General features: G+C 40.8%; 3 protein-coding genes across 6 annotated transcripts; 2 read left to right on the forward strand and 1 right to left on the reverse strand.

Moving 5' to 3' along the window:
* Window positions 1-233: 233 nt before the first annotated feature.
* akip1 (A kinase (PRKA) interacting protein 1) lies at window positions 234-4507 on the forward strand. The gene is made up of 5 exons (XM_085780558.1): window positions 234-370; window positions 1728-1917; window positions 2015-2089; window positions 2186-2305; window positions 4107-4507. The coding sequence occupies exons 2-5, from the start codon at window positions 1759-1761 to the stop codon at window positions 4254-4256; spliced, it is 504 nt and encodes a 167-aa protein (XP_085636684.1). The 5' UTR covers window positions 234-370; window positions 1728-1758; the 3' UTR covers window positions 4257-4507.
* Window positions 4508-6510: 2003 nt separating this feature from the next.
* On the reverse strand, window positions 6511-10959 carry LOC146985448 (nuclear receptor-interacting protein 3-like). The gene is made up of 7 exons (XM_085778446.1): window positions 10660-10959; window positions 10105-10269; window positions 9747-9829; window positions 9508-9647; window positions 9363-9415; window positions 8966-9054; window positions 6511-7086 (listed from the first exon to the last, which is right to left on the reverse strand). Exons 1-7 carry the CDS (start codon window positions 10825-10827, stop codon window positions 7056-7058), a joined length of 729 nt encoding a protein of 242 aa, XP_085634572.1. The 5' UTR covers window positions 10828-10959; the 3' UTR covers window positions 6511-7055.
* A 1697-nt stretch (window positions 10960-12656) lies between these two features.
* Window positions 12657-26200, forward strand: znf143b (zinc finger protein 143b). 4 transcript variants are annotated; one of them, XM_085778445.1, is made up of 15 exons: window positions 12657-12721; window positions 14892-15007; window positions 17019-17207; window positions 17474-17554; window positions 18357-18553; window positions 18691-18759; window positions 18834-18947; window positions 19037-19112; window positions 19445-19570; window positions 20444-20623; window positions 20793-21020; window positions 21809-21960; window positions 22568-22720; window positions 24609-24777; window positions 25843-26200. In XM_085778445.1, the coding sequence occupies exons 2-14, from the start codon at window positions 14902-14904 to the stop codon at window positions 24756-24758; spliced, it is 1821 nt and encodes a 606-aa protein (XP_085634571.1). In that variant the 5' UTR covers window positions 12657-12721; window positions 14892-14901; the 3' UTR covers window positions 24759-24777; window positions 25843-26200. The 4 variants fall into 4 exon arrangements, with proteins under 4 accessions (XP_085634571.1, XP_085634567.1, XP_085634570.1 ...); XM_085778441.1 differs by having other exon boundaries at window positions 24609-24737; XM_085778444.1 differs by having other exon boundaries at window positions 18360-18553; window positions 24609-24737.
* The last annotated feature ends 221 nt before the right edge of the window (window positions 26201-26421 follow it).

Raw genomic sequence — 26421 nt, forward strand, 5'->3', positions numbered from 1 at the left:
GCAGTATTGTTCCAGTCTCAATGCCGAGTATAATGAGAACCTATTGAAACACGTATTGCTATTATTAGATAGCTGTAGATTAATAATGATTGAGTAGCTGTAGATTAATGGTTGAGTAGTCCAGGTAATAAACCTTTTGGCTGAGGCGTTACACAGCCTGGTGACGGTGTTTTGAGTCCTTCAGTTTTCACATGATTATGAACCAATCCTTCCTGGGGGAGGACATGTGTCCTGTCTGGAGGGGGCGGGGTTTAGCATTTAGCATGCAGGGTTTGACTTCCTGTCAATTCAAACGAGCACGACCACGGCTGGGTGTCGGTGAACTAAACTTTGGCTACAGTGCTGTTAACCAGGAGTCTCCATGTTGAAGGTGAGTGAGTGAAGAGACGCAGGTTTGTTGTAAACCTCCATGTAAACCTCCAGTGTTCCCGTGTCTGTCTGTACGAGCGGGTTTGAACGCAGCGAACAGGTAAACAAGTAAATAATCTCTCCATTCCGTGTGTTGACCATAGACTGTAAGGTGTTGACGCAGCACAGCGCACTGGAACCTACAGTCTATGACTGGAACACTGGAAGTTAGTGTAGAACGTGACGTGTGTGCTTTGAATTATGACGTGTTGGGGTTTTAGTTGAGCTCGTGAAACGGACAGCAGACTGAAAGGAAGAAAGAAACGAGTAGCTCCAGAGAAAGTGATGAATTAGCCGCTTTCTCCTGTAGCGGTGGAGTAAGGAGTTAATCCTGACGCATGCGCCGTTCCCCCGGACTGTGCTGCGTTCACTGGCCCTGTTGGCTTGTTGACGTTTAAAGGTTCTTATTTTCAGTAAGGCATCACAATTAGAGAAGATCTCAATTACCTAAATTGCTTCTAATGAGATCTTTGTGAATCAAACTTAAACGAAAATTGATAAACCAATCAGATGAAAAGCAGTAAAATAATCCCCTGCATGTTTTAAAAAATGTTTGATCATTTGTGTTATCTTTGTTTTTACTGCAGTTGCATAGATACATGCACATATTTAAAGCAGAAGTAAGCTATATTTTTGTGTTAATATAAGTCTTAAATAGTTCTATCTTCCGACAGCAATCACTTACATAGAGTGTTTGGACCGAAACACGGGTCTGTCAGTCACTCTGCTCTGAGCCGAGGAGAAAACTTTTCTCGTATCCTACAAGTTTTATCCAATGAGGAGAGAGAACGGCATAAAGGGCTGTGTGTACAGCCAAGGGATGCGTGTGAATGTGGTGACGTAGGGACGAGGACCAATAGATCCATGACGGGGGCTGCTAACTCCATCGGCTGACGAGAGGTTATGGTGCGTTCAAGGCAACCCGTAACTCGTGTTTTTCCGACCTGTGAAGTCGTACCAGTTCGATCTGGTACAAGTTCACGGGTCGGAAGTTACGAGTGGCTGTTATAGTGACTTTCACAGGTAAAACAGTTGCAACAAGAAGGAAAAACACGAGTGGGTTGCCTGGAACGCTACAAAGTCCTAAGTCGTGACTTGAAGCTGTAACTTACGGTTTCAAAAGCCTGCCTGGAACGCAGCATTAGCCAAAACGACCGGATCGCTTACTTCTGCTTTAATTCACTACACTGAAATTGTGGGATGTTGATCAAATATCAAATTGCAGATAGTTAGTTTGTATTTCTGTCCAGTCCACTGAGCTTTGGGTAAAGGAAAAGAAACGGTCTAATTGAGTGGCCTCTGCTTGTTGGTTCTCTCAGGTGACGTTTAGGTGACCTCCTCCACCTGTTGATGGCGAGCCAAGCCTGGCTGGACGCGTCTCTGCAGCGCTCTGCCAGCCTGGGCCTGGAGGTGCTGCAGCGGGCCTCCAGACGGACCGTGGACTGGACCAGCACTGCTGAATACCAGACCGCCACTACTGCAGCTGAAGACACACACATTCCTGTCAAGGTCCCTGCATGTTTTTTGTATATTATGAACACTTTAGAAAGATTGTACCATGACTGGGTTTCACATTGACTCACTTTTTATTTTTTTATTTCTTTAGAAATCCCACAGAGAGCTTAATGATGCCTTTGCAACCATTGCAGACTTGATGACACAGATGACCTATCACTGCAAGGTCAGTTATTTTTTGAGGTTTTATGGTCTTTGCCTACTGTGTGTTCTCTCAGTCAGAGACTTGGAAAACTAAAATGTAAATGTGTCTGTGCTGCAGAGGTTTTACGAGTCAGGCTGTTGCAGTAAGCTGACTGAAAAGGAGAGGAACCACGTGTGCAGGTTCCACAGTAGACCAGCTGCTGGTAGAGGGAGAGCAGCACCGCCATCCAAGAAACATGTAAGAGCTCATATGACAGAAACTGCAAATAATAAACTGCTGCATTTACCTTTAGTCAGCAAGGCAGGCTGACACTAAGCATTATGGGTATGACATGGGGTTGATTGATGAGACATCAATTTCTGAATGTTAGTCTATCATTTGAACCATCATCTCCAGTAGGAAACTCCTTTAAAGGGATAGTTCAACATTTTGGCAAATTTGCCCATTGCCATAATCAACTATAGTCATAGCAGTAGGTTCGTTACCTTTAATTGTCGGTGCAAGCTGTTTTTCGATCGGCAGGGCAGAGATACAAGCTGCTCAACACTACAGAGGCATCACCCCCATCAAACCCATCAAATACACAATCCACACATACACACAACGACTCCAAAATGCTCTCGAGGACAAGGTGGGACCTGAACATTCGCCACGCTACGAAATGATAACGTATAATTATGTAATATTGCGACACATGAAGCAAATATTAGGAACTACTTGCACTTTTGAAGTCACTCTGCCTAGCAGCTGTGTCTGGAATCTAGTTCTGGCTACGCATTTGCCTCGAAAACAACTCCGTCTCATAATGTTACATTAGCATTTCATGAGCAGATCACAACTTGTCCACAAAAGCGTTTTGGAGTTGTTGGATTGTGTATTTGATGAGTTCGATGAGGGAAAGCTGGAAATACCATATGCCTCCATAGCGTTAGCTGAGCAGCTCGTATCTCTGCCCTGCCAATCGAAAAACATCTTGCACCGACAATGAAAGGTAATGGACCTAATGCTATGACTATAGGGATTATGGCAATGGGGGAATTTTCCAAAATGTTGAAATATCCCTTTACTCCAGGGTTGGTTTTAAAAACACTGTTAATTAAGCACCTCTAAATATGTGTGTTTTGTGTGAAGTTTGGATATGGGTGTGGCCAAAAAGTTTGATTCTGAGTCTATGGAAGGACACTGAAAATACCACAGCTGACTACACATCATTAATGCTTCTAAAGCCTCTTTCTCAGTCATAGCATTAAAGGACAATTCCGGGCAAATTCAACTCAGGGCTGTATTTTCCTAACATTTTAGGTCTAAAAGAATGAATCTGAAGATTTTCAGTTTAATTGCTCCTGTTTTGCAGTAGTTGTGTGACTGTCCCCGCATCGCCACGGCAGCGATGAATGGGAGCCGATTGAAGTTCCGCTGCTTAGGCTGTTTACATCCCTCAAAGCAACAAGAGTTGATATTGATAGAGTTGATAGAGCGCGTCAATTTGGGTCTCACACGAGACTCCGGGAGACTTTGAATTAGATCTAGTTTTATAAACATGTCGGCTTGCTTTAAGTAAATAAACTTCTCGGTGCATGTTTGAGTAGCCATCTGCGGCTGTCTGTGGAAAAAAATGCGGCTTTGAGGGATGTAAACAGCCTAAGCAGCGGAACTTGCATCCACTCCCATTCATCGCTGCCGTGGCGATGCGGGGACAGACACAACTACCGCAAAACAGGAGCAATTAAACTGAAAATCTTCAGATTCCTTCTTTTAGACCTAAAATAGTATTAGGAAAATACAGCCCCGAGTTGAAATTGTCCGGAATTGTCCTTTAACAATGATTGTCACAACCACCTATACACAGAGTAAATAACCCCAAATCTAGTAGAAAACCTTTTTTTTTCTTTTTTTATTATGGGACTGCACATGCATCATAATCAGCATTTAGAAGTCATTAGAGAAACTTCATGATGAATCTACATCAGCTCCTGGAATCCTGTTACATTGGAATCAAAAGTTGTGAAGTATTCAATAAAAGTCTTGTTGTCTTCAGGGTCGTGTGTCGGCAGCAGGTGAAGACTTCTACATCGAGGTTTCCCCCGGGTCGTACTCCATCACTGCCAGCATGCAGGACTCCCAGCAGCAGACTCAGCTGGTCAGTGTCAAAGCTGGAGAGAGCGTCAAGCTCACCTTTAACCTTTAACCTCTGACCTACCGCTTCACCTCCAATAACAGAACTGACCCATGCTACTGCTGTGTCTGTGTGCTTTATTGCCTGCTTTACACTGGGTTTACATTTGATTTTGTTTATTAAATGTTTTATTAAATTGCTGCACAATGATAAGCCATATTTTAATGCTACTTGAATATTGTACTGAAATTAGATCATGTAATGCACTTAAGTTTGTCTATCTGTACTAATGCCACATCAGTGTTTTCAAATAAAGTTTTTTTTTTTTTAATCAATATTGCGTTTTTTGCTTTAACACTTTTATAGACACATAGCTAAGTTTCGTTGTATGTACACTGACTTTGTATGTAGACAGCAGCTGTGTTGTTCTTGGTGAAAGACAGCATTACAGTTATCATTATCATAACTTTATTGTCATGGTTTATTCACTTTGGTTTTCAGTGTCATCACTTAATTTAATAGTTAAGAGACAGGAAAATATATACATATTTTGTGTAATTAACGTGCATGTTGACTTGAATTTAATATCAGGTTGGTCTAGGAATGATAGATTACTTTTTTTTCCATAAATTTTTGGATTTACAGTACTTTCATCATAACATCATGACATGATTAAACACATGACAAAGAAAAGAAGATGTGCAGATGCAGGACTGAACTGGATGAGAGAGAGCATGAATGTCGTCAGCCCTGGTGCTCCAAATCTGGCTGCCATGATTACCTCCGTCACCATGGAGAGAAGCACAGTCACATCATGAAGGCAGGGAGTCAGGGACCATCATGTTTGAATGATTAATTGCTGCTGGTTTGGTATAAAATTGTAATACAAAGGTAAAGTAGCTAAAATTTGACTTTTGAACATAACTCTGGTATATTGACACATTTTATTCAGAAATGTGCTCAGACATGAAGAGTTTTTCCACCTCACAGGAAATACAGTTATTGGGCTCATGCTCTGCCTCTGCCCCTGCAAACACCTCAGTGACCAAAAGGAATTTGCTCTGAATTTTAAGTAATATGCAGCAGAGGCTCAGGACATGGATTTATTTATTTGTGTTGTCCACAGCTGCCAAAGACCACAGCTTCATCTCACTGTTGCTGCTGGTTTCCATGGAAAAAGTTCTTCATGGCCACTTGAGGTGTGGTTCACCTGCCAATCAGCTGACCAGACTACATTACCAAACACTATTGTTATGTTACAGTTGTTGTTACTCCCTGAAAGCTGCTTCCATTCCCCTATTGCAGTGGTTCCCAACCTTTTTTGGCTCATGACCCCATTTTAACATCACATCACTGCATTTTATTTGAACTTGATTTATATTCAAGAAAGTGAAAGTATAGAATACAGTTGTTTAAAGCAGAAGTAAGTGATATATTTGTGTTAATATAAGTCTTAAATAGTTATATCTTCCGACAGCAATCACTTATATAGAGTGTTTGGTCTGAAACACGGGTCTGTCAGTCCCTCTGCTCTGCTCTGCTCTGAGCCGAGGAGAAAACATTTATCGTATCCTACAGTTTTTATCCAATGAGGAGAGAGAACGGCATGCAGGGCTGTGTGTGCAGCCAAGGAACGCCGTGAATGTGGCGACATAGGGACGAGGACTGTTAGGGTGCGTTCAAGGAAACTCGTATTTTTCCGACCGTGAAGTGGTACCAGTTCGATCTGGTACGAGTTCACCGGTCGGAAGTTACGAGTGGCCGTTATAGTGACTTTCACCGGTAAAACAGGTCGGAAAAACACGAGTGGGTTGCCTGGAACGCTACAAAGTCGTAAGTTGTGACTTGAAGCTGTAATTTACGATTTCAAAAGCCTGCCTGGAACGCAGCATTAGCGAAAACGACCGGACCACTTACTTCTGCTTTAAGATTGTATGTGGTGTTTTAAATCATAATTTAAAAAAGAATAATAATTAGTTAAAAAATATTTTCATCAGTAATTTTTTTTTTAATCAATTACTAGACATTTCATGCGACCTCATTTGAATTCCAGGCGACCCCACGTGGGGTCCCGACCCAGAGGTTGAGAAACATTGCCCTATTGAACCAGCAGCAAGGAGAAATGACACTGATCCCTGCTGGTGAATTGGTGACCCTCTTCTGTTTTCTATCTGATTTTCACACTCAATTATGTCACACTACCTTTAGCTGGCCCAGTTTTATAATTGGCTGCAGCACAGGGGCAAGTTATGTAAGATTTTGTGCTAAATTTCCTTGGTGGAAAATTGTGCAAAAAATACAGACGACAACTTTTACTTCACATCATCTGGGATTTTATTTGATATCCAGTGTTGCACTTTGCTACAGTCACATGATAACACATGACAAGAGTCACTATTGTTAAGAAAACATTAAAAGGCAGTGACGTCGATGCAAATACATGTCTCAAAATACAACATTATAAAATACAGTAGATAAACTGTTGGTCTTTCTGTAGTAGACTGTGCTGATCTTATCAGAACCAACTTCCAACCTTTGTTCTCCAAGACTGACTCAGATATAAACTTGGGTACAAGAGGAATTTGTCGGATATAAGAGCTTTAAATCACAAATCTATCAGAATCTACAACAATGACTATTGTAGTGACAGCTAATGTAAGACCACACTCTAGGCTACAAGGATGATGTTCACTGCCAGTGCTACATGAGGAACTTTCTGTGCTAACTGCTTCCTTTACGTTGAAATAAGTGATGTCAGTGTGGATTACCTGACCCATGAATGCAGCAAACAAGCAGGTAATCAGAAGTTCCCCAATGAAGAGTAAACAAATGTGTCTATTGCTTAGTTACTGTGTGTTGGCGGTGGGAGGATCAGTATCCCAGGTCTCTGAAGTCTGAGGAGCTGTTGTAGAAAAAGGTGTGAAGAGGACAGTGTTAGATTCTTTGGTAAATCACAACAACAAAAGCAACAAAACAGTCTTGGTGTCTATGAACAGTTTTCACTGTCATCTTGTTGAAGGTCATCTAGATATCACCAACTATGTGATCACTTGTGATCAGTGGGGCCATTAGTTCGAAGTATCTTTTATTTATAGGTCTCACATTGTATTAAAGGGATAGTTCAACATTTTGGTAAATTCGCCCATTGCCATAATGCCTATAGTCTTAGGGGTAGGGTCATTACCTTTAATTGTTGGTGCAAAAAAAAAAAAACATGTGTAAACGTGAAACATATGAGCTGAAAAATGAAACAATGTGTCATTTTTGCACTGGTATGTGTAAAGTGAATGAATGAGAACAACAGTTCTCTGGTTGAACTACTTGAAGGATAAAAGCAAAGACGGTTTATATTCTGTACAAGTTCAAGAACCATTCCTATGTCGTTCACCTTTATTTTAGGCGCCTTAAATTTCGGCTGGTAAAAAAAAAGTGAATTTCAGGCCCTGTTCACCAGTCTATGAAATAATCATGTAACGTTATGAGACAGAGTTGTTTTTGAGCCAAATGCATAGCTGGACCATACATTCCAGACATGGCTGCTGGGTGGAGTGATTTCAAAAGTATTTCAGAGTGTCATGTGTTGTAATTTTACTGTACGTAATTATAGCCTACATGATTATTTCATGTGCGGGTCACAACTTTTCCACAAGAGCGTTTTAAAGTTGTTGGATTGTCTATTTGATGAGTTTTGAGGGAAAGGGGACCTGTACTGTTCACCTCCATTATGTTCGCTAAGCAGTCTCTGCCCCTCAGATCTCAAAACAACATGCACCGACAATTAAAGGTAACTGCCCTATGATTATAGGGATATGGCAATGGGCGAATTTGCCAAAATGTTGAATTATCCCTTTAAGGTAGATGTCCATTGGTTTTTGATTGTTTTGGTCCTTAAAACCACAAATGTGTCTTTTTATGGATTAACACTTCAGATAAAACACAGGAGATGATTAATTGCCACACAAATAATTGGGATTAACGATTTGATTTCTTTTTCTGATCCTTTTATGCCACTTTTATAGTATAAACCTGTGGTTTAATAATACACATACACCTTGTGAAGACGAAGAAGAGCCATTTATTGGCATTAAAGCAGATATCATCGGCACGGCCGTTTCGGCTAATGCTGTGTTCAAGGCAGGCTTTTGAAACCGTAAGTTACAGCTTCAAGTCACAACTACGACTTGGTAGCGTTCCAGGTAACCCGTAGCTCGTGTTTTTACCGTCCTGTTGTCTGTGAAAGTTCCCTATAACGGCCACTCGTAACTTCCGACCCGTGAACTCGTACCAGATCGAACTGGTATGACTTCACAGGAAGGAAAAACACAAAGTACGAGTTTCCTTGAACGCACCATGAGTTAGCAGCCCCCGCCCTTGTCAGGCATCAATTGGTCCTCGTGCTACGTCACCACATTCACGCGCATCCCTTGGCTGCACACACAGCCCTTCATGCCGTTCTCTCCCCTCATTGGATAACACTTGTATCCCACAAGGAAAATTTTCTCCTCGGGTTACAGCAGAGCAGAGTGACGGAGAGACTCGTGTTTAGGCTGAAATACTTCATGTAAGTGATTGCTGACGGAAAATAGGACTATTTAGGACTTATATTAACAAAAACATTCCACTGATATCTGCTTTAAACATTGGAATATAAACTGTATCTCTGTTTGTCTTTGGAAGAAAAATATTTTTGCAGTGTTTCGGTCACTGTTCATTACCAACATATAGAGGAAATAGATGGTGTTTTGTGTAATGATAATATGTAGTTTGTGTCTTCATCTTACCTTTCATTGAATGACTTCTTCACAAACTGAACTTGTTCCCTCACACTTGTCCCAAACACCAGCATCTGTTTCTCAGTGTCAATTACACACTGCAGGAAAGACAGGACACACACATCACAGATTTAGGACCTGAGACGTTTCTTCTTAGGGCAAATGAATCTATAATAATTTCTGATGGCCAAAAAAATCTTAAAAACTCAAGAAACTTTGTACACCACTTTGGCAGCGATGCACGGCTGTGTTAACATGCTGCTGCAAGCACTTCCTAAGGTATACAGCCCCTGAGGTGCATGCCCTCAAGGGGGTGTTCATCGCTGTTTGCAGCTTTAATTACAGATAAATTACAACTTGGCATTTTCTTTGGAAAAGTGTGAAAATCTATCTATGAATGAGTTACCTTGAGGGACCTGAGTGTCTTGTTTCCCAGTGACATCAGTGGCCTGTTGCTTTCTGTGAATACATTTTATTGTTGAACAGTAGTATTAATACCAAAATGAAGGTGTCATATTAACACTTAGATCATTCTTATTCCTCTTCCTTACCCACTATAACAAAAGAGCACATTATCCTCAGCTGTCCGATGGTCAGACTGAGCTCCCTGATGTGACCGTCGATGCAGAGCTCACGCTGGAATGGAAAACCCTCTGTCTCCATTTTGTTCTCATCCACCAGTTCTTTCAAACTTTGAGGGAAACAATCACATCACTGAGTACTGAAACTGACCTAGAGTCAGTCAACTTTGTACATAGGATTTGCGTATGTGTGCTCTGAATCACCTTACCCTAATTCCTCCACGGTTCGGGAAGACATCAGGTTCAGTTTGCAGCCAGTGTCAATCAGCACGTTCACATCCTGTCCTAAACACTGCAAACACACACAACACACACCAACGCCTTGTTCTGAATGTAAATACTTGTTTTACCAAAATAAAAGAACTGTGTTCTGAGATATGTTACTAATAGAGTTTGTATTGTTTCATCTCTTCAAGATTTCTTCAGCAGTTTCTTTACTTAATTCAGCATTGTTTCAACAATTTATTCAGCTTATTCAGCTTCCAGCTTTCAGCATTCACTCGTATTTCCTTCAGGAAATGCATTCTCTAGTTTATACTTTAAAATTGCTGGTCAACTTCCACTCACCTTGCTGGGCACATAAATTAAATCTCCCTCCTCTTGTTCCTCATCTTCACGTGCGTGGTAGCTCAGAAGGATGCCTCCACTGTTTGGCATTACTCCACACATGTTCATCCCTCCCCGGGAGAGCTTGGCCTCCAGCAGGCGCTTCTGTAGAATATGATGTGGCTGCTACAATAAAATAAAAGCAATATAATGGTGTCACATTCTCATTTCATTATTTCTAAACAATACACATCTGAACAAATATGAGGCTAGTTTTCATCAAAGTATTTCTTCAAATGCATGTTATAGCTACATTTCCACTCCTATTTAATTCACTCCACACTCCAAACCTGACACCAATGATATAAGGGTGGGAATATAAAAATGAAGAGAAATGACCAAAAATACACAATGCAACCATAAAAGTGAGGAAATTATCATATTTGTCAACTTAACATTTAAACATCCTTTTAAAATCTTTTATTTCTTCATACATGACATTTTCTTACCTGCTATTGTTAGTATGGTTAAAGCATGGGCACTACAATGTGCAGAACTGTACCATGAGAGGCTCACCCCTTGTTTGGATGTCCCGAGCTTCTTCAGTCCATCAAGAGGCAGCAGATCAGCAGAGTCTTTATGGAGGAACTGGATCGCCTGTTTCAGCCTCCTCTGCTGCCTCACAGCCGCAGCATCCAGGACCCCCGAGTCTCCCCGGGTCTCAGTCCGCATCCTTGTGAACATGACGGCGGGAATCTGTATCAGACCGAGACCAGACCGTGTCTGTCCTGCTCTCTACCCAGCTGCCTGCATACGACACAGTCCAATAAGGAATCTCTCCCCCGATGATGTGATGAGTTGACAGGAGAGGATACACTCCCATCATGCGCATGTAGGTGGTCAACTCCGACAGAGACTTCTGGTTAAACTTCAAAATAAAACTAGTAGCCTAGCCTATGCAAAAAAAAAAAAAAAACCTATTCTGAAGCTTTTCCTCTCAATAACATTGTAGGCTACAGCAACAATTATACTGATGTGCAATAAAGCTGCTGGACTGAAACCCCAGGCCTATGGCAGAACTGCCCCCCTTGTCCACACTGTATGGGCTTATGGTAGCTATCTGGACCAATTTAGGCCAGAACATTTGTAAATTGTATCTACAGCATAGCTTTGTCATAAAACTTGAGGAACAAAAAAACAAACGACAAACTAATGGTATAGGCTGCAGCAAAAGACAACAATGGTTGCAAATGAATTACCTGAAAGCAATATAGATTTTTTTTGTTGTTGTTGTGAAGTGGCATTGACATCACAGGCTATAAAAGTTATAATCTCACTGGACATATAATAAATACATTCTTGACAGTTATTAATACGACTGACAACTTTTACTTTGATAGGAGCTTCCGGTCCGTGTTTGTGGTTTAACTTGATGTGGCTTCAACCTGAAAACACAAACAAAAACGTCACTGAAATGTGACTCTAGTAGAAAAAATGGTTGAAAAAATTGAGAAACCATGGACACTTTTGTGATTTCTATGTTTATTGTTCATTCAATTGCACAGGAATATATGATGACAAATTAATTAGATTTCAAGACAGATCTAGCCTACTAAATACGAGCTTCACATCCAGTGTGTGTGTGTGTGTGTGTGTGTGTGTGTGTGTGTGTGTGTGTACATTTAGGCCTAACCTAATTCTGTGGGCTGTCTTTTGTGTGGAGCTGTTTCTTCACACTAATAATCCCTGAAGGAAGACTAAATAATTACAAACAGCTGTAAACATATTGCAGTATTGTGTTTGTGCATACTATGCTCTCAGTGTGGTCTATCCCATGTCCCAAAAAATAATGGTAATGATGAAGTTGTATAATAGTTTAGAGTTTTCAACCCAAAAGTTAGATTATAGAATAGAAATTAGAGCGATATATTTTTTTAATAATAAAAATAAACAGGATAAAAAAACTTGAAAAACCAAAAACAACAACAAAAGTACAATATATAAATAAACAAAACTAAGATACAATAATGAAATGCACATCCACACACCCAGATGTCATGTTATTTCAGATATTCCACATGTAGGCTAATGTTTTGTGTCACTGACAAGCGGTCATTTCTCCTCTTCACTTCATTGCCCACATTCCCCCTGTTTTTCCCACATCACCTTGTTCTCAACATGGAGGCTGAAAAAATTCCACACACGTCGCTGTTTACATCGCAGATACTCGAACCGGGCCTCATCCTACGGCAGACAGTGACTCGAAATACAGTGTTTCACACAGCTGTTGCCTTGCGTTCACGTTAAATCGTTATTTTTGTACGAGGGCAGCTCGTTTTCTCAGTGCGAAGCCTGAAACAATACGAAAACCGACGCGGAATGGCGCCTGGCAGGGGCCCGGGGAGATGAATAACAGCAATACGGCGTCGCTTCGAGAATGAAGGACGTAGCGTTTGGCCAATAGGAGAGGAGCTACTCATTCTAAAGCCAATCAGATCGCCCCATTGTGTGTGTGGGCGGGTCTACTGCTCGGAGGACCGTGCTGCTGTACACGTTCCGGGTGTGCGGGCATCGCGCAGCGTTTCCTGCACTGGTGCATGGTGGTCGAACAGGAGGAATTGTTGGAAATTTTTCGGAGGTTAGTTTATAAATTGTTTTTTACCCAGTGTGCATTATTCCCACAGCCATCTCTGCGAAGGGGTGGGGGTGGCAGGCGGCGGCAGGGACTCGAAAGGCGCCTAGAAAATACAGTATTAGCAAAAATAAAATGACATTCAGCGGGTCAAAATGCTTATGTTATCATTACTAAAGCACAGCGGTTCCTCGGTCTTGTTTCTGAACTGCGTCGCTAGTTTCTCGGCTTGAAGCTTGACGGAGGCAGCTAGCTATCAGTCGAGCTACCGTAAACAGTCGCCTCATACTTCACATAGAAACTACAAACAGCTGTTAGTTTGGTAAAGCAGCCATTGTTTAGGAGTAGTGTGATTAGTGCGGCTGCTTAAAAGTCGTGACAGTCCCGTTTGGCGTAGTTATCACCGATGTTAGCACGGTGGCTAACCTGCTAGCACCGTTATGACAGAGCGTTTTATTAGTATCGTTCACACACTGTGTCAGTGCTGTAACCGGCCGGCGTCAGGCTAACGACACAGCCGGCGCAACACACTGAGAATATAATGTTTGATTTCGTGGTGTCAAATGTAGCAAGTCATAGTTAGCTGTGCTACATCACAGCTAGCTGGCCTCAGCTGCTACATTCAAATCAACAAGCGCCAAAAAAACAACAACGGCGATAGTGGGCAGTGACAGTCAGGGTAAAGTTAAGTGAAATCAAGAGAATATGTAGCCAATAACACTTTGATAAAGGCTACACATGTATACTAAATGGAAACATCTGACTATATTTATGAATTGAAGATGTAAACAAGGCTGGATCTCCTCCTATGAGCATGAAGTGTCTGTGACAACAAAACCCACATTTGTAAATTAACCATAAATGTGTGTGCTATTGTGTATCATGGTGGACACACACACACACACACACACAGCATACTGGACTCAATCTTCATTATGTCTCACTGAACTTATGGCCCTGACTTGAGAGATCTCAGTTTTATCAGTGTTGTGCTTCTACACTTGTCAGTTTATTATAATAGGCACATCCAGCTACATCCAGCTATAATGAGCTAAGTCAAACAGAACAGCTGTGCAGTAAATCCTCCTCCTGTGCAGGTTAAAATGTTCAGTTTGTGATGAAACTCTATACTGATTCAACTGTTCAATAATTTTGGAGCCTGCGCCAAGTGATGTTGTTAAATTGTGTAGCACAATACAAAGAGGTGTGTCTGTTGTATAGCTCACCCTCAGTGATTTGAATGGGTTGGGTAAGATAATAGCAACACATGTCAGGCAGCACTAGTACAGACTATATCCTGGACATTGCAACTGTCTTGATCGGTCAGATTTATTACAGAACAGTGGTACTGGACTGCACAAGCCTTGGTTAGGTTTACAAGAGTGCATGTTACAAGGCTGCAATCAAAACAGTTTGTCTTGTTTATTAATCCATCTATAGATTATTGTCACATTTAATTGTTTGGTCAAATGTGAGAGAAAATGTGTCTGATGTCATGTCTTAAATGTGTTTGAGAAACAGTTCAAAACCCTGAGGCATTAAGTTTACTCTTTTACATATATCAATAGAAAATGCCAGATCTGAGAGGCTGGAATTAGTGAAGGTCTGCCTTTTGTATTCTGAAAAAATATTGAAATAAATTCATTTTTAGTCAGTCAGCTTAAAAGTTATACAAATCACTTTAGCTTTAGTGAACTAGTGTTTCTCTGATCTCTTCTTCAACCATGTTTCAACTTGTGCCACTGTCAGTCGTTAAACGGCATCATCACACATTACAGGTGACATGCCACAACACTACAAGTAAAACCTATTGAATCATTTTTTATGAATAAACCTTTACATTATTACAGTACAAATACAAGTCCAATTGCCTACGATTCAATTTGCCCAGAAAATAACGATGACCTGGATGAATGAGAATATCCATAGATACAGATACAGAGTGCGTTGAGATTGGTTTGGATATACTTATTATACAAGTTTTCGTAGTGCAAGTTCCTTAATGTGTTAAATCAAAGTGAAACTAGTACCATACAACATAGTGTAGGGACATGTACAGCAATTCAGCACAGGCAGAAGTAGACAGTGCACATGTGGGAGCTATAGGGTTCATTTATGTGTCTATATGTGTGTGTGTTGACAGTAGTTGAAGTGTCTCTTGTGTGTGTTACTTCAGCAGCTGAAGCATGCTCTTGGCCCAGATAAACCGGGACTCGCAGGGAATGGCAGAGTTTCATGATGCGGATGGGCAGCCGGTCACTCTCTGTCTCACAGAGGCTGTGACAGTGGCAGGTGAGTTCCCAGTTCCACACCAAAAACCTTTAGGCTACATGTGAACACTATAGGACACAACACTACATGTAACATGCAGCTGGCCAAATCATTTCGTTATTGGATTTCATTTCCTCATATATCATAATATTGCAGATGCACACTGCTGAGTCCAAAGGTCAATCACATAAAGGTCAATTTAAATGTTGCACCTGTTAAAGGGATAGTTCAACATTTTGGCCCATTGCCATAATCGCTATAGTCATAGCAGTAGGTTTGTTACCTTTAATTGTCGGTATATGCTATTTTTAGAACGGCGGAGCAGAGCCGCGAACTGCTCAGAGCTAAGCTACAGAGGCTAATGGGATTTCTTGGATTTCCTCATCAAACTCATCAAATACACAATCCAACAACTCCAAAACGCTCTGGTGGACAAGTTGTGACCTGCACATTCACCACGCTATGAGATAATAACAGAACGTTACGAGACAGAGTTGTTTTCAAGGTAAATACAGAGACTGCTCGCTGAAAAACTGTCCCTGACTGGAACGCGCATCATCTGTTTTCTAAAAATAGCTTACACCGACAATTAAAGGTAACGAACCTACTGCTATGACTATAGGGATTATGGCAATGGGCCAAGTTGCCAAAAATGTTGAACTATCCCTTTAAGGTTTTAAAATTTCTTATTCTCTTGTTATACTATAACCCCCCCATTGGCTCTTTGGAAGATCAGTGCCTGACACCAAATGACAAAAAGATGGCAGCATTTGAACCAAAGATACTTTTTATCTTTGGGACAATATGTTTCAGTGAGCAGACTTTTTCTGTGATGAACATTTAAGGCCAAATTGTCTGAACACAGAGAAATCTAAATGACTTGTTGACAATCTCAACAGCCCAGAAGCTGGCCCCCAATATCAGCAGGCTGGTAAAAGCCAAAAAGTGTCAGATTTCCACCAGCAAGTGAAACTGTAAGTGGCATGATTAAGAAAAGTACTTTCTGTTTCACTTTTCTCCACAGGACAGAACTTTGTATTCCTTCAAATGAATAATTAATTAATTACACAGGTATTCAGACATGAAATATATATTCTTCCTCTATCTGGTATAGTGTTGCTAATCTGTCATTTGGTATTTTGTATTATTTTCACAAGCCAACATGACATTTTTTTTAATGATTGTTAACTCTATTCTGGACATACATTTGTCAATTTAACAATAACCTGCTTTCTCACACATGACTAATTAATTATTAATTAAGCCATAATTAATGGGATTCAGCCTACAGAATTATTCTTCAGTTGTTGGTTGAATGGTTAGAAGGTGCTTTCATCTGACCTGTAGTGTTGCAGCTCTGTAATGTTACATTATTTGTTGCCTTCATGTGTCAACATTACATTTCTCATTGATTGTTATTCTGGACAGAAATTTTGAATTTTGTTGTCATTTCAAACTAATTATTTTGACTTGTGTCATTAGTATTTTGACACACGTATTATTCAGAAATGTATTATTGTCGTTGTCTTATACATATTTATTGAAGTTATCTATTCTGCTTTGTCTAATCTTACATCTGTATTTTTTTCCTGTGCGAAGAATGCAGCTAACCTCTCCGACTAAGACAGAATCATTCAGAGAAATTTGGATTTAACCTTTTCCATATATTTTTCTATCTTTGCAAAATAACACTTCTTAAAAACGCTGTATGCAATTTTAGCCACCAGGGGGCTCTCTAACAAATAATAGTACAAGGCTAATCTTACGCATGTATCCAAATTTTTGGGCATGTATGTCACTTGTAGTTATTGCTTTCAAATGAGTTTGTGGCACAAAATGTTGGTTCATCTCTGTCCCTGCTGTAAAGTCATGGAGACACACCAGTCACCTGTCCAGCGGCAGCCCAGACTATTTTAAAAGCACAGAATCATGGACCGAGGTGTGAGGCTCTGTGCAACCAGCGGTTAATGTCTACAAGTTGTTGCATATTATAACGTGAAGCTTACAGTTCAAGTGTTGTCACTGTCCCCAGATGGTGATCAGATGGAGAGCATGGACACAGTGAGCCTTCAAGCTGTTACTCTTGCGGATGGATCCACTGCATACATCCAACATGACTCCAAAGCTTCATTTTCAGATGGGCAGATCATGGATGGGCAGGTGATCCAGTTGGAGGATGGCTCCGCTGCCTACGTTCAGCATGTGTCTATGCCCAAAGCAGGTAAGATCATTCAGTGCAGTTTCTCCAGACAGAGAGAGTAGTGTTGTCACTGTACCCTGTTGTGTACTGACACACCAGCCAACACCCTTGGAAGGGTTTCTCGCTCAATGGGAAACAATCACTTATTTGTTTTTTCATCTGGAACATAATACAGTCTTATGGGACTACAAGCATGAATAGTAATGTGATGAAATTCAGCTGGAGCAGAGATCTGCCACTGTCTGCTGGCCAGGTGATGCCTGACCACCTCTGTGTCTCTGTTGTAGGAGGAGACAGTTTACAGCTGGAAGACGGACAGGCTGTGCAGCTAGAAGATGGAACAACAGCCTACATTCACACACCCAAAGGTACAACATTGTTACCACTTAATAATGACTTGTGTGTTATAACATTTGTGTATGCTATGTGTGAGACAATAATTTCATTTTTTGAATTGGCATGGAATTAAATTTAAGAAGAATTAAAAATGTTTTGTCAATTGGTGATATTAGAATATAATATAGTAAATATTTATTGTCCACGTGGGGTGGGAACGCAAAACAGCATTAATACTCTCAAGAACAAGATCTTAAAACCACAACAACAGTGCATTGGATAAAATAAGTTAAAACAACAGTGGGGATTCCAGTGGAGGGTTAGGAAAAGATGTAGAGCAGTTCCACAAATTTCTCTGGTTTGGTCACTTGTTTAAGTTGAGGATGTTGATGGCATTTGGGACAACAGAGTTTTTGAAAGCACCTTTGGCCAAGGGAACACAGTAGCACCTTCTGGACTGTAAAAAATGAAACTGGTTGGAGAGTGGATGCATGATGATGTGTATTAGATCATTCTGCTAGTTCTGCATGTTTTCTCCTCAGTCAATTAAAAGCTAAATATCACAATCTAAAAATGGTTAAGAATAATTAAATGCTTTTGTGGACCTTCTTTGAATGAGTTCACTAGCTGCTTCTTTTCTGCAATGGCCCTTTTATAATTTTAAGAGTAGTAAACATGGCAATTAAAATCAAGCTAGAGAATTGGTTTGTGGATGTGTTTGTCATGAAGATGTTACACATTTCAAATGAAACCATCCATCCTTTTCAAGGAAACAGGTTTTATATTATTTATATATTGTTTGGTGTCTGTGTCTCGTCCTTTCTGTTTGTGTAGAGCATACATATGACCAGGGTGGCCTGCAGGAGGTGCAGCTGGAGGATGGAAGCACAGCCTACATCCAGCACACGGTGCACATGCCTCAGTCCAACACCATCCTGGCTATCCAGGCTGACGGCACCATCGCAGACCTGCAAGCTGAGGCCACAGCCATCGACCCAGAGACCATCAGTGTGCTGGAACAGTACACCAAGGTAAACTTACAACCAAATTTGGTCATTTGTCATGAGACTCCTTGTGGTGAATCCGTTTTGGAGAGCTAGATAATCTCTGGTGAATGTTTCTCTGACATTACATGCTTTAATAGGAAGTGTTTTCTCCCACCCATCAGGTGGAGAACATAGAAAACCCCTTGGGCTCGTTCAGCAGAGTGGAAGCAGACAATGGTGTTCACATGCGGGTAAAGTATCTTTTTTAAGACTTTTTATACTTTGGTCAGATTAAACATGAAAGTCTAATTCTAGCTTCTTTCAGATTGTGTTACAGGATCAAGACAACAGGCCGAGAGTTTCAAATGTAGGAGAAAAGTCTTTCCGGTGTGAATATGAGGGCTGTGGAAAGCTTTACACCACTGCCCACCACCTCAAGGTAAGTGTGGCCGTGTAAAGACAGTTTTCCCCCACAGCATATTACATTGACCCTTACCCTTTAAACAACTTTGTTTATACTCCTGACAGGTACATGAGCGCTCCCACACTGGAGACAAACCATATGTCTGTGACTATCCAGGCTGTGGCAAGAAGTTTGCAACAGGTAACAGTGGAGAACATCATTTTTCTCACATCATGTTCATTTCAATGTTAACGTAATTTACTTCAAATATTTATTTAAGAGGAATGAGTAAAAATGAAGCCAGAATAGAAGAGATTACTTTTGTAGATTGCTATGCAACTCTTCTATTACTTGCTGTGATGCTCTAAGTGAATATACCAGTATTACCACTGTGCTGTGACATTCTTGACATGTCAAATCTTCCTGATATTGGGCTATAACAAATGGCTGAACAGAAATATAGCCATGTTAACCAGGAAGAGGGATGTAACTGGATGTCAGTGACCTGTTTTTTGTTTTTGTGGTGATATAAGGATATGGACTGAAGAGTCACTCACGCACACACACAGGGGAGAAGCCATATAGATGTCAGGAGCTGAACTGCTGCAAGTCCTTTAAAACGTCTGGAGACCTTCAGAAACATACGAGGACTCATACAGGTACTCTGCCGCACCCAGAAACTCACTCATCACCTGTAATGCATTTGCAGGTGTGTGTCACATGTGTGTCATACGTCTGGCTCAGGGTTCCACTGCCTCTTGCAACAGCTACCAGCTGAAATGATGACTACTACTGTTTCTTAGCCTAAGGCAGTCTGTTTAATAGAGAATTGACTTGGTTGTTTTCAGACCACAGTCATATAACAGATGATTTTTGAAACGACACAGATTTTGGTACAGAGCCACGATTGGCTCTGCAAATGTTTTGTTCAGCGGTTGTGTGGAGAGTTACAGTCTCAAGTGCTGCAGGTGTTTTCAGGCACACAGCTATCACCAGAAGCATGCCACTAAGATATTTCTATTCATTTTTGTAAATGCATGATTTGTTATTTTCAGTTTTTATCATTAATGGAGGACTATGGTCTTATTATTTATGTGTCACACTTGTCTGGCAGGTAGTACCAACAGGAAGGACTGTCTAGTTTTTAATTTGTCAGTAAATGTGTCTTGTAATCCCATATGGGATGGGCCACAATGGTGACATGACAGGAAAATAAAAAAATTCATTCATTCATATACCAGCATGTTTAATGTCCAAACTTCTAGAAATTAAAATCACCTTATTATTAAAGTCCAATAAATTCATTTCAAATATGGTTTGAAACATAAAGCTGATCAGAGCATTATTGAATTGATCTTGAATCTAAACATCCCTCTAAACATCACAAAATGTAAGAACCATTCAGGTGTGTGTTCTGGGTTAGTTGTTTGCATTTGACATGAATCATTGAGCAGCATAGCATTTTGTACCAATTGTGGAAAATGATGGAGATTTAAAACTGGCATGATAACATCCCGTTTCCTCTGTTTCAGGAGAGAAGCCTTTTAAATGCCCAGTTGAAGGCTGTGGCAGGTCGTTTACCACCTCCAATATCCGAAAAGTTCACATCCGAACACACACCGGTGAGCGGCCGTACTACTGCTCTGAGCCAACGTGTGGACGGTCCTTTGCTAGTGCTACCAACTACAAGAACCATATGAGAATTCACACCGGTAAGGTCTTTGATGTCTTTGGTTTTTTTGTCGGTTCTACTCATAATAAGTCTGCAGACTGTAGTTTACTGTCCTACTCGGGCAGCTGAGCTCAGCATCTGTACTTAGTCTGCTATTACAGGAGTAATATGCAAACCAAACTTATTGTCTGGCCCTTCTGTTTTTCTAGGAGAAAAACCTTATGTGTGCACAGTGCCTGGGTGTGAAAAGCGCTTTACAGAATACTCCAGCCTTTACAAACACCATGTTGTTCACACACCCTGCAAACCTTACAACTGCAACCATTGTGGGAAAACCTACAAACAGATCTCCACGCTAGCCATGCACAAACGCACAGCCCACAACGACACAGAGCCCATCGAGGAGGAACAGGAGGCGTACTTTGAACCACCAACAGGTCAGTGTGGGAATACTGTTATTGAAATTTCTCCCCCCCCCCCCCCCTTTTTATATAGATGTCTGTAAGACATAGAGGATTAGATCAAACTTGAAAAGAATATAGATATAGAACCTAATTGCTGACAGACATTGGTAACAGCATAAATCACATCAGTCATTTTTCAAACAAAACCGTCACACTTTGTGGTTGCAGCTTTTGTCACGTTTGCCAGAAACTGATTAACTTATTATATTCAAGCTTTGGAATGCTGGTCAAATAAAGCATGTAATCTGAATACCTAACCATGGGCTATAAGAAGTTATACTGAACCCCTTTCACTATTTTCTGCCTTAAAAAACAAATAATAAAGTAACACCCTAATCCACAGATTAATCAAATTAATGAAATCATTCAAAGTGTTGTAATTGAGAGAAAATGAAACTGCAATTAATATAGCTCACAAAAATGTACTGGTTCCAACATATGTTATGAATGCTTTTGTTTGATAATACAATTAGCAGCTTGAGGTTTCTTGAGCTGATTTAACAACCCTCAAAAAATGTTTTGAAAAATAACACAAGCTACAGTCCTACTTGAATTACACAGCTGCATTGTAAGAAATGCTAGGCTATTAAGAGGTATAGCCTGTGTAAATATATCTATGTACAAAACTATACTACAGCATGATGATTAGAAAGGTGCAGTCTGAAAAAATACACAAAATATACACAGATTTAATATAAATACAAAAAGAAAGTGCACATGAATAAGATGGAATAATGTTGTTTTCTGCTGTCAAACAAAAGATGCAATAGATGACCCTAATGTGAGCTACACAACAGCAGTGGTGGAGGCAGATGACTCCGGCTCAGAGCAGCTTCCGGTGGAAACTGACAGCACTTTGGTTGGCCAGCAACACGTTGCCTTGGTAACACAGGAGGACGGGACGCAACAGCAGGTACTTGTCGACTTCAGCTCAGGAAACAGCTGTGTTGTTTTCTTCCACCACTTCAACACAACTGTACCGGTCTAGAGACACAAAATAGTCTCACATCAAGGAGTCATTAACACATCTGTGTGGAAGTGACATGCAGTCAGATGATAAACCCTCCATTAATATATTGAGATGTTTATATATGTTGACCACACAATTTCTGCGCTATTTCATTTATATATAATCATACATTTCTATTGACATGCACTGTCTAATTTAAAAGTGAATCTAAGTTGGATTTCATCAACAAATATTCAATTCCAACACTATTGAGCCAACAGTAAATCACCATACGGCTGGCAGGGATTATTCTCTTTTCCTCACCATGACAAAAGACAATAGTTTCATACTCAGTAATGCTACTCTAAGTTGCATCTGTAACTGCTCTGTAATTGCCATGTGGTCCTCAACAGTGGTTTCTTGTGCTTAGTCTTGACTATATATTTTGGTGTGAAAACCAAAAAGCGAAATAAAGCACTTGAGCTAAAACCAAATATAACTGTAGTCCTCCAAAATGCCAAAATGATGAACTGTAAAACTAAATGTTCCTACATCTGTCTCACAACAACAGGTCAGTATCTCTGAAGCAGATTTACAAGCCATGGGTGGCACAATCACCATGGTAACCCAAGAAGGCACAACCATTACCATCCCAGCCCATGAACTGGAAACGCAAGGAGCTCATTCAGTTACCATGGTAACAACAGACGGCACAGATGAACAGGTAAAGAACTACCTGAGTTCAGATGGTTTTCCAGTAATGACACCTGGCTATTGATTTAAGCAAATGCTCTTCAGAAAACCAGCCACTCTTACTTCAAATGTTACAAACAAGACAATCAGCTCCACCACAAAGGCAAGGCAGTTTTATCTGTATAGCCCATTTTTACAAACACTTTGTCTCAAAGGGCTTCACACAGCATCATAACAACATCCTCTGTCTTTAGACCCTCACATCCACCGAGGAGAAACTCCTCACAGATGTTGTGTACAGACAAGGAAAACAGTTTATAACACAGAATAGGGAAAACATGCAAGTGGAATCAGTCAGTTAACAAGAGCTGATGAAGGCAGATTCTGGCGGCAGGTTGGGCCATATACTGGAACGGCAGAGGGAGCAGGCCAGCTTAATGGGAGTAGTGGATGGCAGACTGGTTCATGAGCAGGGAGGGGCGGTCGGTGGGAAAGGAGGTGATGCAGGCGGCGGTTGGTGCAGAGATGGAGCTCTGAAGAGATCTGTGGAAACATAGAGAGTGTGAGACACCAAGGCCAAACTACAAGGTGGAACAGACAAAGATAATGACAGTAGGAGAGGAGAGGAGAGGAACCAGATGTAACCAGATGTGTCCCTCAGCAGCCTAAGCCTATAGCAGCGTAGCTATAAAATGGTTCAGAGCTACCTGGACCAGCCCTAACTAAAAGCTCTGTCATACAGGAAGGTTTTTAGCCTGGACTTAAATGTAGTTAGAGTGTCTGCCTCTCTGGAGCCCGGTAACTGAAGGCTCTACCTCCCAGTCTGTTTTTAGAGAGACTGGGAGTCACTAACAGACCTGCGTTCTGGGAGCAGAGTGCTCTGGTAGGACATTAAGGAATGATGAGGTCTTTCAGATAGGATGGAGCTTTTATCATGAAGAGCCTTATAAATCAGCAGAAGGATTTTGAAGTCTATTCTAAATCCTACAGGAAGCCAGTGGAGAGAAGCTAAAGTGGGACAGATGTGCTCTCTCTTCCTAACTCCTGTCAAAACCCTCGCTGAAGCATTCTGGACTAGCTGGAGACTCTTTAGAGAGTTTTGGGGACATCCTGACAGGAGAGAGTTACAGTAGTGATAAATGCATGCACCAGTTTCTCAGCATCACTCTGAGAGAGGATATTCCTAATCTTAGCTATACTGCGAAGGTGGAAGAAGCAGTCCCACATGTTTTATGTGGGAGCTGAAGGAAAGGTCCTGGTCAAAAATGACTCCAAGGTTGGAGTCCAGGGTGATTCCATCCAAAGTAGCGATCTGATTAGTAACTCCACTGTACTCTGAACAGTCATTATTAACATTAACAAATTGAAATCTGTCAGATAGGTATGACTCAAACCATTTTAGGGCAGATCCTTTAAAGGGCATTTCCAGTCATAATCAATGTTTACCTCATATATCAGGTCACCTATGATCAGTTCATTTCATACCATCCGTACTCCCAACTGCAGCATGTGGACATTTTTGCTCAAGAAGAAAATTAATGGGCTCCGGACTAATTTTAAAATTGTTCTGTAGTAGCATGTAATGTCCTTTTGACCATTGTTTAAATTTTATAATTCGCTTTACAATTAAATTAAAGCAAAATTCAGACTTACCACGGCTTCCGCGTTGTTCCTTTCCGGGTCAGAGAACACAACAGTAGAGGGACTGAAGGCTGCAGCCGCTGAATTTGAGACAGAGCATCTGAGGCGTTATAGGTGACCTGATATCTGAGGTAAACATTGATTACGACTGGAAATGCCCTTTTATCCCAGTTTCATGGTCTCATGTGACCAATGGTATCTGATCATTGGACATTTACATTTCTATGGTTCACTCAGTTGGATCCCACACTTGAGTACATTGTCTCTGTCTCCCTCAGGTCGCCATCATGACGCCTGACATGGCCACGTTTCAGACTGTGGAGGAGGCGGGCTACAGCCAAGGACAGGATGACATTCATCCTGTCACGTTACTGGCTACCTCCAACGGCACTCACATTGCTGTGCAGGTTGGTAGAACGACACCATAGGAGTGAATAGACTGGTGGGGTGAGTTCCACTTTGTTAGTTAAATTAAAAAAGTTACATTGTGGCAAAAAAGACCGGGAAGATTTGCTACTACTCCGTGTTATGTCAATGCAGAGTATGTAACATCGATTGCTGAGGAGTGTGAATGAAGCAACAGAGGAGTATTGATCCTACAGTATCTGCTGCAGTTATGGCCTTTTGTGGAAAACTGTTGTCAATGTTCAGGAGTTCTGTGTGATACTGACAGATGTCAGTATCACTTAGAAACCCCCCCCCCCCGTCACACGATCACTCCCAAGATCACACCCTATTGCTATTTGCATTTATTCTTAACTAAGAATCATGGGTAGGTGGGGCTCAGCTTAGGGGGTGTAGTCCCAGCCTTCCTGCTGGTGCATTTGATTAAGGATCAGTCTTAACAGAAACTTAACAACCACTGGATGTGTGAATTTATGGGTAATCCACCCTCTCTGGAAAAGACGGAACCCAGTGCTGTATAAATGGTCATTTACAGTCATGGTTATATTTCTTTTTGATTTGACACCTGAAGAAAAGGTTCTCACCAATAGCAGAAGGAAGTTAGTGGGTTATCCCACACACAATGTTTTCCATTTGTGGGGTGACCGGGTGATTTATGTAATGACAAACATGGATTGTTCCTGTTTCAAACACATTCACTACATGAAAGGTAATGTTTCATGTATTCAAAAAATAAATGAGCTTTAACTGCATGTTATTCTAGTATGTTAAATTTAGGTACTTTGCCCCAAAACCCCTGAGGGGCTATGATCACATCAAAGGTGGCAGGTCTGATGACTACTTTAATTTATCCTTTCATTCACCCCCTTCTGCCTTCTCTGTCATGGTAATTACAAAGCAAATACTCTTTCCTCGTCTTTTACCACCATGTGACAGTCATCAATGCAATTCAACAGCCTTTAAGACACTTTGTCACAGTCAGAGGTGGTATTGTCCTTTAAAGGGGTGGCAGAGTGGATGAAATCAGTCGTACTGATAAATTAACCATGATAATCAGCATGTCAGTCAATGTTTGTATTATGCACACTGTTTTCCTTTTCTCTTTAGCTCAGTGATCAGCCGTCGCTGGAGGAAGCCATTAGAATAGCATCGAGAATACAACAAGGAGAATCACCGGGCCTGGATGATTGATGGATTCATTATGGACTAAAATTTAGGATCAAATCCGTCTCAGTTGGACTATATCAATGAGAGAAATCAAGTCTTCCTCCATGTTTTTTCCACAAAAGAACTTAGACCTTTTATGTGTACATAGGATTTTGATAACTGGAGTTGCGCTATGCTATTTTGTCCCTCAGCCAAAAAGGTGGGAGAAGGGAAAAATGCTTTCTAATGTTTATGGTGCACAGTGCACAGTGCAGTGTACAGCTAATGCTATTTGTAATAAAAAAATAAGTGTGAATAATTGACTGTGCTTGATTTTTGAACATCTGATTCCCATTAAACTTTGCTCAGAAAAATATGTTAAGGATTGCACATCATATTACATAATACTTACTAGTATTAAGAGTGCATGAGCAAAATTACTCCACTATAAGCATTTGACAGCTATTGTATTGTTATTATTATTATTAACCATTTTAATTGCTTCCACAACATGCCTGAAAATATTATATCTAGACACAA

The sequence above is a fragment of the Trachurus japonicus genome, chromosome 6, assembly GCF_045865225.1.
Source record: "Trachurus japonicus isolate A0001 chromosome 6, Traja_1.0".
NCBI classification, from domain to species: domain Eukaryota; kingdom Metazoa; phylum Chordata; class Actinopteri; order Carangiformes; family Carangidae; genus Trachurus; species Trachurus japonicus.

Bases quoted from the DNA above. Each gene is read 5' to 3' on its own strand.
- akip1 (XM_085780558.1), top strand. From the start codon at position 1,759: ATGGCGAGCCAAGCCTGGCTGGACGCGTCTCTGCAGCGCTCTGCCAGC. The intron at 2,090-2,185 runs GTCAGTTATTTT...TCTGTGCTGCAG, and splicing joins AGATGACCTATCACTGCAAG to AGGTTTTACGAGTCAGGCTG. The intron at 2,306-4,106 runs GTAAGAGCTCAT...TGTTGTCTTCAG, and splicing joins CACCGCCATCCAAGAAACAT to GGTCGTGTGTCGGCAGCAGG.
- LOC146985448 (XM_085778446.1), bottom strand. From the start codon at position 10,827: ATGTTCACAAGGATGCGGACTGAGACCCGGGGAGACTCGGGGGTCCTG. The intron at 9,416-9,507 runs GTAAGGAAGAGG...ATGTATTCACAG, and splicing joins GTGCTCTTTTGTTATAGTGG to AAAGCAACAGGCCACTGATG. The intron at 7,087-8,965 runs GTAAGATGAAGA...TTTCTACAACAG, and splicing joins AAGAAGTCATTCAATGAAAG to CTCCTCAGACTTCAGAGACC.
- znf143b (XM_085778441.1), top strand. From the start codon at position 14,902: ATGCTCTTGGCCCAGATAAACCGGGACTCGCAGGGAATGGCAGAGTTT. The intron at 18,760-18,833 runs GTAAAGTATCTT...AGCTTCTTTCAG, and splicing joins ACAATGGTGTTCACATGCGG to ATTGTGTTACAGGATCAAGA. The intron at 19,113-19,444 runs GTAACAGTGGAG...TGGTGATATAAG, and splicing joins TGGCAAGAAGTTTGCAACAG to GATATGGACTGAAGAGTCAC.